The sequence below is a fragment of the Xenopus tropicalis genome, chromosome 6 (assembly GCF_000004195.4).
Source record: "Xenopus tropicalis strain Nigerian chromosome 6, UCB_Xtro_10.0, whole genome shotgun sequence".
Taxonomy (NCBI): domain Eukaryota; kingdom Metazoa; phylum Chordata; class Amphibia; order Anura; family Pipidae; genus Xenopus; species Xenopus tropicalis.
Window position 1 is genome coordinate 24,980,435 of NC_030682.2, and position 18,006 is coordinate 24,998,440.

The 18,006-nt window shown below is 40.2% G+C and overlaps 1 protein-coding gene across 9 annotated transcripts in view; it reads left to right on the forward strand.

Moving 5' to 3' along the window:
• abi1 (abl interactor 1) overlaps positions 1–18,006 on the forward strand; it is a 51,277-nt gene that overhangs the window by 22,702 nt on the left and 10,569 nt on the right. For 2 of the 9 annotated variants that reach the window (XM_012964547.3, XM_012964550.3), the window contains exons 2-9: positions 917–1,084; positions 5,224–5,400; positions 11,445–11,459; positions 12,460–12,560; positions 13,510–13,650; positions 13,782–13,882; positions 14,117–14,179; positions 16,267–16,443. In XM_012964547.3, the coding sequence (XP_012820001.1) occupies positions 917–1,084; positions 5,224–5,400; positions 11,445–11,459; positions 12,460–12,560; positions 13,510–13,650; positions 13,782–13,882; positions 14,117–14,179; positions 16,267–16,443 (943 nt within the window). 9 annotated transcript variants of the gene reach the window in all.

Genomic DNA, 18,006 nt, shown 5'->3' on the forward strand with positions numbered 1-18,006 from the left:
GTACTAGCAACTTTGGTATTGATCAATATTATTTAGTTTTTGAATTATCTTCCTTCCTTTCCTACATCTTTCCAGCTTTCAAATGGGGGCGTCACTGACCTCCAAAAAAAACTTTTGCTCTGTGAGGCTACAATTTTATTGTTATTGCTACTTTTTATTCCTTATCTTTATATTCACTCCTATTCATATTCCTTTCTCTTATTTAAACCACTGCCTGGTTGCTTAGCTAAACAAGACTCTAGCAACCAGATAGCTGCTAAACAAAATAACTGATAAACCATAAATATGAAAAGCATTTGAAAAATGTCTCAGAATATAAATGTCTGTCTCATACTTAGTTAAGTTAATTTACAGGTGAACGACCCCTTTGATATAGCAGCAGAATTCAGTGGGGTATTAAATGTTACACGTCGTTCACATCTGTCCCTGCCATAGTGCTTAAAATCCAAGGCCCCTCTAAGAGATTTTTATGGCCCCTAGACTGCTCATTATTAACTGGCCCACTATATGGAAACAGCAGGGCAACATGGCATGACGGTTGTTCTGTACAACAGCTATTGTGCCAGCATTGTGATTGTAGACTGCCTCTGTCACAGTTGTTTGAGGTCAGCAGTGGAACCTGGCCCTGATGCCCAGATCGTTCCCTGCCCCAGTGGAGCTTACAGTCTATGGTCCCTATCACAGTCACACAGGTGAAGGTCAATTTTATCGGGAGCCAATTGACCTGACTATGTTTGTGGGATATGGGAGAAAACCGGAGAATGCAGAGGTAGCTTATATAGAAATAATAGTTGTTGTGCATATAGTACATGGAATTTTACAGGTTTTATGTAAAATATGTCAATTATGTATTTTAATGCTGTGTTTCAAATTTACATGTGCAAAATAATATTGTGCTCTCTTCTTATTCATCTAGGCTCCTGATAAGAGGAAAGCATTAGAAGAAACAAAGGCATACACAACTCAGTCTCTGGCAAGTGTTGCCTATCAGATCAATGCACTGGCCAACAATGTGCTCCAGCTATTGGATATTCAAGCCTCCCAGCTGCGGAGAATGGAGTCCTCCATCAACCATATCTCCCAGGTAAAGGTCACCTTTTCCAAGCAGATAATGGCACTGACGTTTATGCATTTTGGATTTTTTAATAGTGTGCAGCCTTATAGGCAATACATCTTCTACAATGTGCATATTTTATACAATCCATCTGTTATGCAGAGGGAAATTCCGTGCGCACAATAACTAAACTCCATATGTAATAAAAGGCGCTAAGTTTGCCCAGCAGCAGTAACCCATAGCAACCAATCAGCAGGTAGAATTTACTGGTCACCTGTTTAAAATCAAACATTTTATTGGTTGCTATGGGTTACAGCTACTTTTATTTCATAACCGCATAAGTATTTATATTTCCCTGTGTTACAGCAGGCAACAAATCTCCTGAATGCTTTCCCACCAGCAACTCACCTTATTGCCGTTGGGAAAGCATTCAAAGGAGATTCGAATTGCAGCACTTCATTTTGCAAAGCAAAGTTACACAAAGTTTTCTTTTGTGTGTGTGTGTGTCTGTGAAGTTGCCGCATCTGCTTTATTTTCACAATATTTTTTTTTTTAGAAAACATGTACATTTGCATAGTTTCCAACTGTAGAGCAAAGAACTGACATTTCCTCCTTTCACACATTTTGCAGGTGTGAGATATGTAGCTGGGATCTGTCTATAAAAAGCAGAACAACTGTGCTTTATACAAGCCTGTGCTTAGCTTGTGTCACTCCCTTAGCGATAACAAAGATCAGATACATGTGGAAGTGCCTGCAATAAAATGTGTTTTATAGCGTGTCTATCGTATTAAAATAGCAATGAGTTGCACCACATACTAATAAATATAGGTAGTTAAAATGCTTTGTGTATCTGACTCTCCATGTTGGCTAGTGCTCCGAGCATTTTAACTACATTGCAATTGGGAGGCTTACCTGCTGTTCTGGTGAGGCCTAAATCTACCAAACACAGGGCTGAGTGCAAAGTGCCATGTTTTTTTTGCACTTTTGCACCTATCCTGTGGCTTACTCCATGTGTTTCCAGACCTGTGAAGTCCTATCAGTATGTATTTAAAAGGTTACCTTGGGCACCCCCTAGCTTGCACATTTTTCAGACGAGCCTGCCTGCTTATGGTAGGCATAATGCACAGGGCTGCCATGCACCCATAGTGCCTCACCAAATTAGTGCAAGCTCAGCCTTTACCAAAAATAGACAAGTACTCCATGCATTGGTCCTAAGGGTGCAGTTTCCTTAAGGACTCCAGTGCTTGGCTCTGTGGTGTTTGTAAATGAGACCTGTAGTGTCTAAAGCACCAGTCTTCTAAACCGCAATGAATGCAACCCAAGATTTTGTCCCACAATGGGCTTAAGATAAAAATTGCATTCCATTTATATTGATTGGAATTGTCTTCTGTGGGCAACTGTAACCCTATTACTAATGCCAAAAGCAATGTTTCAGGTAGCTGATGAATGAGTGTACACTAGGAACAGCTTGTTTGGTTGATAGAAAAAGGCTGATAAAGCCAGATCTAAGAATCTTTCTTTAGTTTAAAGAACCAGTAACACTAAATATGGGGCATATTTATTATAGTGTCTAAGCCAACATCACCGGTGATGCAACCATAGCAACCAATCGGCAATTAGAGTTGTTAAAAAGCAAACATCACATTGGTTGCTATGGGCAGCATCAATGGTAATGTTGCCCCTTAGGGCACATGGGATGTTTTGTTGCCCATGATAAATCTTTGCAGAACATCCCTTGTCTCCCACCGGCTAACATGCAAATCATACTCGTTGCAACTTTAGAAAGCCTAACCATATGTTTCCCCACGAGCGGTTTCCATTTTAGCTGGTTGAAAGGAAACAAGGGATGATCTGTTGCCTTCGGTAGCGAAGATTCATTGCGAGCAACAAACCATTACCCTAAAACTGAAATCTATTATTGTTACCCTGTTTATTCATTTAGCTAGATATTCTGTAAAGTAAATGAGCTAGAGATTATACTAGAAGCATTTTTGGATAAAATGTTCATGTTTTTGGTGCAGAATTGTTTTTAAAGTGCAAACAACGTGACTGTTAAGTATAAATGCATTTAGGGCAATTTTAAGCTGCATTTTACTGTAATCCCCTGCTGAACTAATGGAACTGATTGATGACTTCTCCTTTTTGCTTCACTTTTATTTCCATAATGACAGAACAACACTGTAAAGCTGTATTATTATTATTATATCGCTGGCATATACCACAGCCTCTGCCCCACTGGAACTTACAGTCTGTACTCCCTGACTAGAACCAAACCTAGGGCCAAGGTGCACAGCACCACCATGCTGGCCGTATGACAAGTAGTCTATGGTGCTACATCCATCTACTCCCAGCTAAAGTAGTGTGCAAATAGATTCATATCACGAAAGCCCAGCAGGCCTAAATTAGGCTAAAGCCTGTTACTTAAGGCAGGTATTATTGCTTACCATTAAGGGCAGGGTATTGTCAGGGAGTATAACAACCGGGCCTCCAATTGGGGTTCTGACTAATGAATCTATTGAGTGGGAGTCAGTTTGTGCCACAGCCAGTAGAGGTCTATGCACGTCTGTAACCCCGGAGACAATATACATTTATGACTATGACAAATTGCCCTCCTCTTCTCTTTATTTTTTTTTTTTCTCTCTGGCCGCGTCATCCTTCCTCTCTTGTTCTCTGTTCTGTTTTATCTTCCCTTTTAGATTCTTAAAACAGCTTCATGAGATCATTCCGGAAAATGGGCTTATATCTTGCAGCCTCAGCATGCATGTTCACTTTGTCATGTTATTCCTTTTTTGGGGACTTTTATTTCTTAATATTTGTTTTTGAGTAAGGGATTGTACTTCCTGGGGTGCTTAGCAACGTGTATTTTCTGTCAGAAAATGGCAGCCATGATGCTCATTATGCCTGAAATTCCATGTATCCTTCAGAAGGTTTATTACGCACAAGGTTATATATTTTTCTGGAACTTACACATCTAAAATATTTGGCAGCCAATAAGCCAATTGATTGAATCTGCATGTGGAACTGTGGGCATGGCCCCATGATAACACCTGTACAAATACTTGTCCCAATCACAGCCAGTTATGCCCCTGCCCAGGCATCTAGCTTTGCTCAGCACTGTTGCAGCTTATGGAGTTTGTATAAGAGAATAAAGGCAATTTATTGAGAGTTGACATCTGGCAATAGGGGAAGGGGTGGGAATTCCAGCCATAAAGCATGACAGAGCTGCTGTATATAAGGATCCCCTCGCCTCCTAGTTATAGCTGAGGTTATACAGGAGGAAGCAGGTTTTTCATTCCAATCTAAAACAAAATTGACTGCTGTGGTTTAGGATTTATAAGCGACTGCACATGGCTTAGTATGGTACTCAGCCGATTTATCAATGTAAATGCTTTCTGTCCACGACTTGCTCTGCTATTGTTATGAGCAATTCATTCTCCTATAACCCTATTTGTTACTCTGGTAACTGGAGCCTATAAGTCTGCCTGCTGCAGCTAATCCAATCGCCTGTAGTGTATTTCCACCCTTACCTAACAATCCTGGTTAGAGATAATCAAATATAAATCATACAAAGACAATTCTTATGTATAAAAAGAAATTATAGATAATGACTCTCAAGCAAGTAGAAAATGACCCAAAATGACCAATAGTAAAAAGACACTTGCCAAGTGGAAGTGGTGGTACAGGTGCATGCCCATGATTAAGTGCCCCTAGGGCATGAAACACTTATAGTGATTGTTGATTTTGCCATGGGTAATAGCCCAGGTGCAAATTTGCCCAGTCTTTTTAAATGACTCCCACTGCCTTCCTTCCTTCCTTCTTGTCATCTAAATTCTTGATTCGTTAGATTGAATTTTGTGCCAACCATAAGTGCGTGGTGGATATCTAACAAGGATCTGGAATCGTAGACTCTTTAATGCTGGTGCTCTGGTACTTGAATGGCAGCTCCATAGATTCTTTTACAATCCAAGGCATTTAAAGGCTCCATATTTATGGGAATCCAGAGCCATCTTAAGGTGTGTCACACTCCTTGTGAGTGGCAGCTCTGCTTGAAACGTGCACAGAATACACCCACCAAATTATTTTGCTAATTGCAACAAATTATTAGTACAGGATTTGATGTTTGTATCATGCCACATTAACATGGTGTTTTTTTTGTTTTGTTTTTGCAGACTGTGGATATTCATAAAGAAAAGGTGGCTCGCAGAGAGATCGGTATCTTAACAACCAATAAGAACACTGCAAGGAGTCACAAAATCATTGCTCCCGCTAACATGGAGCGCCCCGTCAGGTACATTCGAAAACCCATAGACTACACGGTGCTGGATGATGTAGGCCATGGAGTAAAGGTAAGGACACATGACGGCAGGCATCATTATTTATGCTCTACAAAATGTTTATTAAAATCTCTATGGTATCGGAAAGCTGATATACAAGGAAATCGTAGAGATCCTGCTTTTCTGTAGGGTATAGTCTATACAGCAAAGATTTTAGCTGTTTCGGATAAGGAACTTGTGAATGGCTGATAGAGCGAAGACACACTGAGCGATCAGTTGCAGCAACTTTTTTAAAAGTCAAAGTGACTATTCGGCATGCCACAAACGGTGCACAATTAGTCGCAGCGACTTATATAGTAATCTACTGCAGCTAAATCGACGCAATTACAGTTTTTTAAAAGTTGCAGCGACTAATTGCCCAATGTGTCTTCACCCCAATTCCAGAGAATACTATTGGTTTATTTCTTTCTTGGCAATGCAAGTTGCCTAAAGGTATAACTACAGTTCTTCCCTAATATTGAGCTATGATCATGCAATAATTTTCTGTATTTAAAGAGAAAGCATACATCATGTATCCTTTTTATAGACCCTGAATAGGGAGGGTTAGATTTGTGGTTAATGTAGAACTTTAACTCTGGATTTATTTGAATTTATATACAGTATTTGAATAAAGCTGCCCTTCTGGCAAGCCTGCTATCAGATCATTTGGGAATGCTGATGCGCTCATTTAATTGATTGGATTGTCCGGATGTCCCTATTTGTATCTTTTCTAGCCTGCTCCGGTATTGGTTAGAAAGATTGTGGTTTTTATCTCATATATGTGCCAATAGTCTGCTGATATATTTGTGAGTGGCCAAGTCAGAAGCCAAAATATGTCTGTATAGCCGCTTTAGGATTAGCCAGTTTGCTTTCCTAGTTTGAGCCAGATTTGTGTGAGCTGTTTATGAGATTGTATATAGCAGCTTTTATGTCTGAGAGATAGACAGTTAATTGGCCTATATATGGGTCTCTCCCAGTATCCTGCCCAATCGATATCTGGCTGAACACATATTTATCGAGCAGGTTAGAAGTTCCTGTCGGGTGAGGACCTCATCAGCATTTTGTTGAGAACCTCTCATGACTGATATGCTTGGGCCTTTATTATGATCTAATCTTTGGGCTGGAGACCAGACAGTCAGATCCTCCCAGTTTGGCCCAGCAAGTTGGTAGCCAAATAGAGTAAGGATCGGTTTGTTTAGCAAACTCACCAACCAAGGTTTTTTTTTTTTTTTTTTATAACATATGCCCACGTTGAAGGCACCGCTCCCCATTGAAAGCAATGGTTAATGCTTTGATTATGGCATTCTCTTGGAAATGTCATATTCCTTACAAGAGCTCTCCTAACCGTAGCAGCGGGTCTGCATATTTCATGACAAAGTCAATGTTCATCCATTTCTAGCCTTGATAGGATTAACTACGGTACCTCTGATAAATTGGTTTCATCAAAGATCTGTCACCGATTAATATATTTTACACGTTGCATACATGCAAGGGACTCAAATGGTGCTCAGACCTGGAATTTTTATTGATGGTATTTTTAAACTGACACCTTGTGAATTGAACTATTTCGTTCATTTATTCTCATTACAGTAAGGATGCAACTTTTAGTGCAAGAATTTCGCCAGATGAAATAACAAACTTGTGAAATGACTTCATCTGATAAACTGGGGTCAGGGAAATTAGCAAGAAATGTAACGTGGAAGCGCTCTGTTTTAACTGAATTTGGAGATAAATTATTGCACTAAATGAGGATTTATAGTTGTTTAACTGAAATTAACCTCTTTTTAACTCAAGTGCCGTGATGCTGCTATTCCTGTTCCCATGCACTTTGCTCCTTCTGGGAATACTAAAGCAGTGTTTCATTAATTCCCCTGGAAAATGCACCATTGTTTGTCAGCGAGGATGAGCCAGAATGCAAATGAATGTTCCACTGAGTGATACACAATATGTATCACAAACCGACTACTACTGTAGGTTTTTGGAGCATGGGAAGATATATTTATGCAGTATTATTATTTTACCCCATTGAGGTATTATGTTAAAATCCCTAGAATGCCAGTAAAGTCCCTACTCGTCTTTTATGTTTGTGTTTAAGCTTTAAGTTCCCAAAAAAGAGAAGATATCTGCTCTTCAGTCTTTTTTGGCTAAAGGTCCCCATACACGGGCCGATTCTAGCTAATCAGCCCATGTATGGGCACTACTGACAGCCTGCCCTACCGATATCTGGCCTGAAATCGGGCAGGTTAAAAAATCTAATCAGATCGGGGACTGCATCGGCTAGTTGATGTGGTCCCCGGACCAACTTTTCCTATACCCGCCATTATAATTCGATTGTTTGGCCCCAGGGGGGCGCTCGCCAAGCGAGCGGATCTGAAGGTGTATGGGCACCTTAAGTTGTAAGCTTATAGCGTGTATAGTGGGAGACAAGGCTACTGATATTGGTTGTCTTGTCGATCAGGCAAGACTGAAAATTTTGATTGGGCGCCTTTGAAGGTGCACAAACATTGTAACGGTAATGCTGAATCAACAGAGAGTAAAGAATTGTTTTGTTTTTACCTGACAGTTCAGCTCTTAACGTTAGTAGAGTGGACGCACAATCTTTCCTATGGCCAATGGAAAATATAATTGTGTAATTGTGGTGTGTATGGTCACCTTAACCAATCCATTAGCCATCAGTAGAGCTGGGTGGAAAGTACCATTGGCTGAAGACAGCATGGAGCTGTGGATGAGGCAGACTGTGCCATCCTTGCCCAGTGTGAATGGCAGGGCAGTGTAGGAGGTTAGGAATCTAAGCAGCGGAACAGGGGGTGACTTTGCTTAGTACATTGTACCTATCCTCCCTACACTGCTTTGTGACTCCCAGTTGACAACTGTACTATGCAGTTTCGGCCTAAGCTTGTTTGTTCTTAAGAACATGTGCAAGTGTATAGGACATGGCAGAATGTTGGAACATTGGTTTGGTGGTTACCATGTTATTTTGAAGCTCCTAAGTTTGATCCCACCCTGGGCACCATCTTTAGACATAGTGACACTTATTTATATATAAACACTGGACAAATGTTCTTTTGGGCAGTAACTCCCAACAGTATATTGAAACCAAACTTGTACTTAAAGTTAATTCTAAGGTGAACCCCCTCTTTAAGGGTAAGAAAACCTGAACTAAAAGCTTGCTTTGGCTTATTTTTATTTAACGTACCTAAAAAATTAGGTTTCCCTTTATAATGTCCTTTGGTTCCTTATACAGCGTAGCACTTTGACATAACTACAGACTACGTCACTACAGTCTAATCTGCAGGCTTGCCTCCCCCTAGTCTGTCTGCCTGTCCGCTGCCTTACTTTTTCTCTTCTACATAACCCTTATAGCAGAGATCCCCAACCTTTATTACCTGTGAGCCAAATTGAAATGTAAAAAGTGTTGGAGAGCAACACAAGCATGGGATTACAAATAGGGGCTTTGATTGGCGATATGGTAGCCCCTATGGGGACTGGCAGCCTACAGGAGACTCTGGCAGTACCCCTGGTTTTTATCCAACCAAAACTTGCCCAAAAGTCAGGAATTCAAAAATGAGCACCTGGTTTGGGGGCACTGAGAGCAACTGCCAAGGGGTTGGTGAGCAACATGTTGCCCCCAAGCCACTGGTTGGGGATCACTGCCTTATAGTCTACCAAGTATTGTAATATGTGTCATTCTGAGTAATTCTGAGATAATACATCAAGGTGTGTCTTGGCCTAATCTGTTTGTTGGCTATTCTGGCTGTCATGGGAAAACATTTTTTTCAGAATGCTTCTCCAGCAGAATCCTGCATTGAAATTCATTTTTCAAAAATGCAATTTTGAAATGCAGTGCAGTTTTGATATTTCTCACGGGGCTAGCCATATTCTTCATTTCCCAGGGTGCTCTGATAAACTTCAGTCACACTTTACTGCTGAGCTGCAAGTTGGAGTGATATCACACCCCTCCCAGCAGCTGATCAGCAGAACAATGGGAAGGGAGCAAGATAGCAACTTCCAGAATAGCACTCATTAGTAAGAAATCCAAGTCCGGCTTGGGACTCTTTCAGTTACATGGGAGTAAGAGAAACAATAGGTTACCTGAAAGCAGTTCTAATGTGTAGCACTGGCTCCTTCTGAAAGCTCAGACTCAGGCACAATGCACTGAGATGGCGCCTACACACCAATATTACAGCTAAAAAAAACACATTTAAAAAATTATAAATGGTTGAGTGAATTATTTGCTATGTAAACAGTGTAATTTAGAAATAATAAGTATACCATAAAAATACTTTAAGGATTCTGCTATGCTGACCTACTTACATGTAGGGGGTTATGTAATAAAAGGCACTACGTTTGCCCAGAAGCAGTAACCCATAACAACCAATCAGCAGGTAGAATTTACTGGTCACCTGTTTAAAAGCAAACATCTTATTGGTTGCTATGGGTTACTGCTTCTTTGCAAACTTACTGCCATTTATTACATATAGGGAATAGTGTACAGAGCTGTATATCCATCCCAACCTGTCCCTGAGTTGGGCAGGAGCTGACACTTAGCTTTTCCTTTTGAAGCCGTGGTCTCTAACCAGCACAGTGACAGCTGCCTGGGGTTGATAGTGAGGATGTGTGGTTAGGCCACTTGCCCAGTCCTGTAGGGTAAATCCCGTGGCTGTGGGGGGAGGGGCCGGGGCTATTTGAGAATCTGCATTGACCTCCAAGGCCCTTGGCTATTTGTAGAATCACCGGGAAAATGCTTGATATAATACATTTCAACATGGGGTGTGTTCTTGTACATTGAGCATGATCTCACTGAAGGGCCTATTATGGGTGGGGTTGCCTGTGACACAGGCCTCTTGTAAATATTTGAATGCTTAACATTCCCCAGTTTATACCATCATACTTGGCATGCTTATTCCTATAAATGGCATATTCATAGCATATGTTTTAAGATTATTATGCATTATTTGTGATTTAACGTACATGTGTAACCCATACGCTGTATTTTGCTGACTTTGGCAGAATTTCTCTAATTTTCAGGGTAGAAATCAGGAGGGTTGTTTAGGCAGCATTATTTGCACTGGAGCCAAGGTACACCCTGCTTATCTCATTGAGTCTGTGCCAAAGCACTTTATTCTGGAAGCAAGTTCTCCTTAACTCCCATTTCTGTTCCACATTAATCACTTTAGGGCGCTCAAGCCATTGCCTCTGTGAGATAGAAATCTGCCCAGCGTAGAACTTCATTTTAGGATTTAAGTCTATGGTTCTTCCGGTCGATTTCCGCATTGATTTTCATGGGCTCTTGGCCTTAAGAGGCTTGTTTACCTTTGAGTTGACTTTTGGTATGATGTAGAGAATAATATTCTGAGACAATTTACAATTGGTTTTTGTTTTTTATTTGTAGTTTTTTCATTATTTGAATTTCTGTTTAGCAGTTTTCCAGTTTGTGGTTTCTGCACTTATTTGGTTGCTAGGGTGCAACTTACCTTAGCAACCAGGGAGTTGTTTGAATGAGAGACTGATAAATAAATAGGAGAGGACTTGAATATTAAAATAAGTTATAGAAAGTAACAAAGACAATAAAATTGTAGCCTCAAAGAGCAATTGTTTTTTGTAGCTGCTGGGGCCAGTGACCCCCATTTGAAAGTTGCAAAGACTTAGAAAAAGAAGGCAACAAATTCAGAAACGATAAAAAATAGATAATGAAGACCAATTTAAATACTAAAAATAAACGTAAAGGCGAACCACCCCTTCAAGCTTGTCAGACAGGCCAATTTATCCCATAGTGCCCAACCATCTGGACATGTATAGCAAGTCGGGATGCAATTAAGATTTATTGATTTTGATGGAAAATTTCTGTTGGATCCGAAAAGGAAGTGCAAAGGAGGGTTTGTGGCCCTTTGTAAGGGATCTGTCTGTTCAGCCTGGGGGCTAATTGGTTAGAGTACTGTATGGGTCGGCCCATGAATGGTTTCCTTTTATAGAACAATAGCACCACATGTCTGTAAAATAACTTGTCGTCTCGTATGTATTGTGATGTTCATTTAATGTTTTGCCTTTTTTCTGTTTTCCCCTTTGCCATCATTAAGTGGCTAAAAGCCAAGGTAAGAGGAGCTACTTCTCATTTGAACCCAAATATTCCTATAACAGAGGCTGCCAAGCTATCAATCCATTACAACTCGCATCCTCTCTTTCTCTCTCCCTCTCCCCTCCTCTTCCTCTGGACATGTAGTCACATAAGTGTGTGTAGTACTTCAGTCCAGCGTGATGTGGCAATATATCTCTGTATGTATTGGCATCATGATCGTAACTAAGCCATTTTATTTGTCTAACCTACCTGTAGTGCTTTCCTTATTTATACATGCCTCGCTTCTTGACTAGCACTGTATGGAAGGCTTCCCAGACAAGGTTCGCTGCACTGGTACATAACACCAGGCCTGAGGGGCCCGAACTGACCATTGGTAAATCACTCCGCTAATCATGAAAAGCCTAAAAAACCCTGGCTTAAAGGCCCGATAAAATGCAAGTTTCTGTAGACGTAAGAGCTGCTGGTAACATTCACAAATAATTATGTATTTATTAAAACTAATTATGTAGAAGAAGCCTATGATTAACAGATCAGGCTTCCTGTCTGGTTTGTGTGCCATATTTCTTGTAGCCAAAATTTGGTTTTGTCAGGCATATCCAATGTAAACTTTCTTGGGTTCTATCAGGATATACCAATTTATATATTTGTGAATGGTACAAGATGCCTTTTCACTTTGGGCAAAATTGTATTTTAGATTTAGTGGTCATTTTTATCTGGGGCCTGGTTTTGTGCACCCCTGGTTTTTTCTAGCGGGCATGTTCAAGTGGTGTTAGGCAGAGACTGACATGAAGGCAAAGATCAGCCTATTCTGCACCCTTACAGCTTTCCTCCCTCTTCTTTTTAAAATAAATCCCAAATGGTTTAGACTGTATTTTCATTTTCAGAATTTTAGAAATTGAGGAAACTATGTCTGGGAACCCTCACATTTCATAGGTTATTAGCCCATACAGAGTGTAACATAGTTCTGATGAGAGAGCCTAGAATATGTGTTGACTTGTGTCTGCTTTCTTGTTCAGCATGGAGGAAATCAGGCCGCAAGAACGGGCACGTTGACTAGAACCAATCCTCCCACGCAGAAGCCTCCCAGCCCCCCAATGCCTGGTCGAGGTACTTTGGGGTAAGTCACTAGTACTACTTAAATGCATTTATTTCAACAACACATTTGTACAGCTCAGTCTCCTTATGTATGTGGGTGCTATTAGCCTGAAGCTACAGGGGAGTGGGGAGAAAAAGGAGAGATCTTCACCACCCTGATTTCTGGAAATGGTTTGTAAATCATTCAGAAACCTTGTTACCAGTTATCCAGTGCCTTCTAGTTTTGACATTATGGGTTTGGATTTGGTTGCAGTTGGACCAGCCAAAAGTGCTGAAATTTAACTGAATCAAAACCAAACCCAGTATTTGGTGTATTCCAATTACATATCTATATCTAATATTCAGTCCATTAGTGTGTTTAGTTCTAATGAAAAATCTCACAATCAGTTTAGAAATATAAGAGGTTTGCTAATTCTTGTATCCCATTTGCCTAATGGATGTTGAGCATATACTGTATGGATTAGGTTCAGGGCCACATATAAAGGCTTTTCTAAATGTTACTCTCCTAGAGAGCAATTGTTTTGCCCTCATATCAGTTCTTACATTGCTGTTTAAAGCTGAATATACAGTCTACTGAGTGAACCCTACAGATGTGGTCTCCAAGTTGGGTGGTTGCTACAGGCCCTATTATATGTACCCTCATGCTGATTAACTTAAGTAAATGGAAAATAAGTCATCTCATATTTTTAAGGAACATTCCACCCAGCTCCACACTGACAATCTGTGGGTTCTGGCTAAATGCCAGATGGGCTGCTGTAAGACGACAGTCACTATTTATTGGGCTGGTGGGGGTGCTGTTTGGACACATTCCATTGCATTCATTCAGAAACTGTCACTCTTTGAAAACCAATGGACATCTCTGTGCAATGTTAAACTTAGTTCCCTTTCAGAAGGAATGTAGAAGCTTAGCCAAGCTGATCTGGTACATTTTATGCCAAGCTGAAATAGTAAGAAGTATTGTGTCTTTAAAGGCGGAACACCCCATACAAAACCCTGGAGCCTGTAAAGCCTCCGACTGTTCCAAATGATTACATGACGAGCCCAGCTAGGCTTGGCAGCCAACACAGTCCTGGAAGAACAGCATCGCTCAACCAGAGACCGAGAACACACAGGTACCCAATATTTGACTGCTTTATGGATTTATTGCCTCTTTCCCATTTATTCTAAAGTTCTTTATAATTTGTTAATGTCATGACTTTAATGGCTTTAACTGCTGTTTCATTCCTTTCTTTCTACGTAACAGTGGCAGCAGCGGCGGAAGTGGCAGCAGAGAGAACAGCGGAAGCAGCAGTATTGGGATTCCCATTGCTGTACCTACACCGTCTCCTCCAACTATTGGACAAGGTAAAGTTCTGGAAAATTTGAGGTGCTTTTTTATTTTTATTTTAGAGTGATATAGATGACATAGATTTATTAGTCTTGTATAAGTGAAACATTTTTTTAATTTCCCCTTAATGTCAGTCTGTCATTTACTGTTTAAAAATCTTCTGAGACTTTGTTGATGCCAAAGCTTTACATAGAAAGCTTTTCTGGCTCTGCCTGACAGTACACTTGATTTTACTACCCAACACTCCCCAGGTATCTCTGGTGGGCCCCCACCACCACCAGCACCTCCTCCACCTCCTCCACCACCACCAGCAGGTGAGACCTCAACACTAAACCTAGAGATGTCGGTGCAGTTATCTGTGGTGTCTATAGGGTATAGGCCTCTTGTGGAGGCTGGATTAATATTGTTCTTACTCATCTAATAACTTGTAGGTTCTTTTTATTTGAAGGCCTCTGAAGTGACTGCTTATCTCTGAGCTGAAATTTTATAGGATTTTCCTTGTTCAAATACTTTGTAAGATATTAAAGTTTGCTGCCAAGGCACTGTGGAGAATGTATAGATGTCAACAGCATTGAAATCCATTCAGCAGAGTGCCTGTGGTAACCGCCCATTACACAGTGTTCAGCCGTGCTACCTCCACTAAATGAACCACCTTCACTCTGAACCAGCAGAGAATAAATCTGTGGTGTGTATATAAGGATACACGGAATCTAGTATTCAGCCAATTCCCGGCACCTTTTTTGCAAGCTGAATTTAAAACCTTACTATGATTGTTGTCAGACTTTTTCAGTTCAGGCCCAACTTGGTGGTCATGTTTAAATGCTTGGAGCACCCATTAACTCATAACAGGTTACGGTGCTTTAGCTGTAGCTCCAAGAATTTTCTAGATATCTAATGTGTTGTTAATCCAAATCCAACTTTACCTTTAAGATGGTGCATCAGGCAAACAAACACTTCTATCATTTCTCATGCTACCTGGCACTTAGGCTTTTGCTAATGTTTCAAGCTCCAGCCTTTTAGTTTGGGAACCCCTGCCCCTGTATCATGTGACTTTAAAACAATGGGCGCTGTAGTATTAACCAACTGCTAGAAGCACCCTTGTGCCAGCGCTCAGGCCTGACCCACATTCTGGAGTTAACCAACTGCTAAAAACAATAAAATGACATTATTTGTACACAGACAAAAGGATTGCCAGTGCGCAGTGCCGGTGCTAGTACCACGCTCATGTGCCACATCTCGGTATAGTAAATCTGCATTTAAATATACTGGAAGTTCATTTGCACATTGCCTTCCCCTATAATTTCTGCCAGAATATTTTTGGAATATTGTTTGGAACAGATCAAGTGTTTGATTTCCCCCCCCTTTCTCTGGTTGTGTTCCTGTATCAAAAGTGTGTATTGCTGGGAATTATTTTCCCCATTAGTGCAGCATGTCAACAGAGTGAAGAAAATCCATAGAACATCACATTTAATTTCCATTTACTTGTTTATTAACTGATTAGCAGCAAGCAAGCAGTCATGTCAGAGCAATCAATATCCATCAGCTTGTTTGGAGCATTCATTTAAGAGGCTTTCCGTAGGAGAAATCTTGCAGACCTTCCTTGCCATCAGATATACGTGGAGGTAAAACCTTCATAATGAATGTAGTGAGGAAGTTTTCCTTATATACATGTAAGTTGTATAAACTCCAGAACATTCAGTGTGTGATGGCACAAAGGAAAGTGTACAAGAATAGGTACTTAGCAAACAGCATGCATCTAAACTGCTAATATCTAACTCATTATTTGGTGATGGATTGTTGAAATAATTGATGTAATTTCTCCCCAGGAAACAGCATTTTTACTGGGGTTAGTAGTGGTTAAGCGTAGGTGGAATTGTGGAAATGAGTGGGGTCTAATCGGAATGGCCTACTCTTGGCCTTAGCCAGAAAAAAAACAAATATGTAATTTTCCATTCCTTGATTATTTAAGATCATGCCTCTTGTTGCGTCAGTGGGTTGTTTCTGAACAAATTGTCTTTGCATCTGTTCACTAATAGGTCCAAAGTAATGCAACTGCCCAATTTAATTTTATTGGGCAGGATGGAACATTCTGAGTTTTAGACTAGATTTCTGGGTTGTGAATCAACCCAGTCAGACCCTGCATGTAAGCCAAACAAGCAAATAGATCAGTCAGTGGCATGCAGGCTGAACCTTGGACAGTCACCAAGGTCTTTGACAGAATTTGGGAGGATTATAGCATCAATAGAAATTATCTAGTGGCACAGCAATTTTATTGTATGTGTTTTGGCATTAAAGCCTAAATGCGATTTGGGTGATGTCAGTGCTTAGCTTGGTTCTTCCTTACCGCTTTACTGATGCTTCCTTGCTTTCTATGCTATCGCTGCTGGCAAATTGTTTGCAGTGGGCACAGGCTCAGCACCGGGTTCCCAGTTTGGCTCAATGACCAGGCAGATCTCTCGGCACAACTCCACCACTTCCTCTGCTTCTTCTGGTGGCTACAGACGGACTCCTTCTGTGACTTCTCAGTTCTCTGGCCAACCTCATGTCAACGGCGGGCCTCTGTATTCTCAAAACTCAAGTAAGCTGCTTCTCTGCTTCCTATGCTGCCCTTGTATGCAACTCATGTATGTATACAACTCATGTATGGTGGCTTCATCCATGTTAATATGGAATAGAAATATGTTGGCAAAACACTCACATATTGGCTTAGTGAGGAATAACTGTACTTGGATAACATCCTGTAATCTACCTACTTCTAAAGCAAGGGGGTACTGGAAAGATTAAAGAAACACAGAATTCCAATATATACTCTATCTATAGGGGCTGTCCATGACCTGAAAAGAAGCCAAATTTATGTTTGATGAAATATTGTCTGCTAATATAATGAATTTTAAACAACACCACCACCTGCTGGTCATTTTGGCCAACTGGCTACAGTCAGCTGAAAATTAATTTGGTTAGAAAAGGAATGTCTTGTAACGTTGCTCTGGTTCGAAGCGACCAGAGAAGCGTCAGATGCCTCTTCTCTGCTCACTATCTTCATTTTCAAAGCAGATCCACATTACAAGACTTTCTTTTTGTCATAAAATTAATTTTCAGCTAATTGTAAAATTGCTCTGAGCTATTTTACATACATTTATTTCAAGGATTTATATTTAATTTAAGCCTTAATTGATTTACCAGCTGGTTTGCATGTTATGGCTGCAAGAGAAAATAAGCTGGGAAGAACAGGGCAGCTATCTTTTCTTTATTACTTATAGCAACATGAATTATCTTTTATGCAACAACTTTATATATTTTCTCATGCTGTTTTTTGTTTAGTTCTTATCTTGTCTTTTCCTGCAGTGTTTGTCTGTGCTGTGTGCTACGGCAAGATGTCACTGGTTAATGTTTTGATCAGTTACATGTAGAATGAAATATCAATATACTGTATATCAATACTTATAGCTCCAGGATAACCCCTCCCCCCCTTCCATTTCATCTAGAGCTCAATGAATTGGGCTTGTGCTGAACATATCTTTTGCCTATTATTTTAATTAAGGAATATCTATGGTTTTTGTTATTTTTTGCCTAGAACAAAAACTATAACCACTTTAACTTTCCAACTTCCTGTCTCAATTCATGTTTCTTCCTTGTTTTTCCTTGTCACTGTTTGAGAAGTAGTAGGTGGTAGAAATAATAATAAAAAAAAAAGAGAACAGTTCACAGATAAGCCCTCTGTATAATACACTGCTCCTTATCTCAAAAGCTTCAGCATAGGCAAGGGAGGGGTTTGTTTATATAAAGGTCCTTATATGCATTTGCACACCTGTTGGGGGGCGAGTGCTCCTATAAAATGCAACACAACTTTTAATTACTAGATTAATGAAAAGTATAGCCAGAATGCATTGTCAGCACAAGTCCTGTTTATTGTGGCCATGCTGAGTAAAGTTGTGTATAGGTATATACAGTCCCTTAACCCTTAACTGCTAAAGCCTTAATAACCCGGAACAACTGCAGTTCTCACTCACCATCAGCAGTCATGACATTATTTAAAGATCTAATTAAGCATAGTTTCATGAAGTTTTTTTTTCTCACATTACTTTTAGTATATAGAAGATGTAGGTAATCTAAGCAACTTTGCAGTTGACTTTTTTTTTTC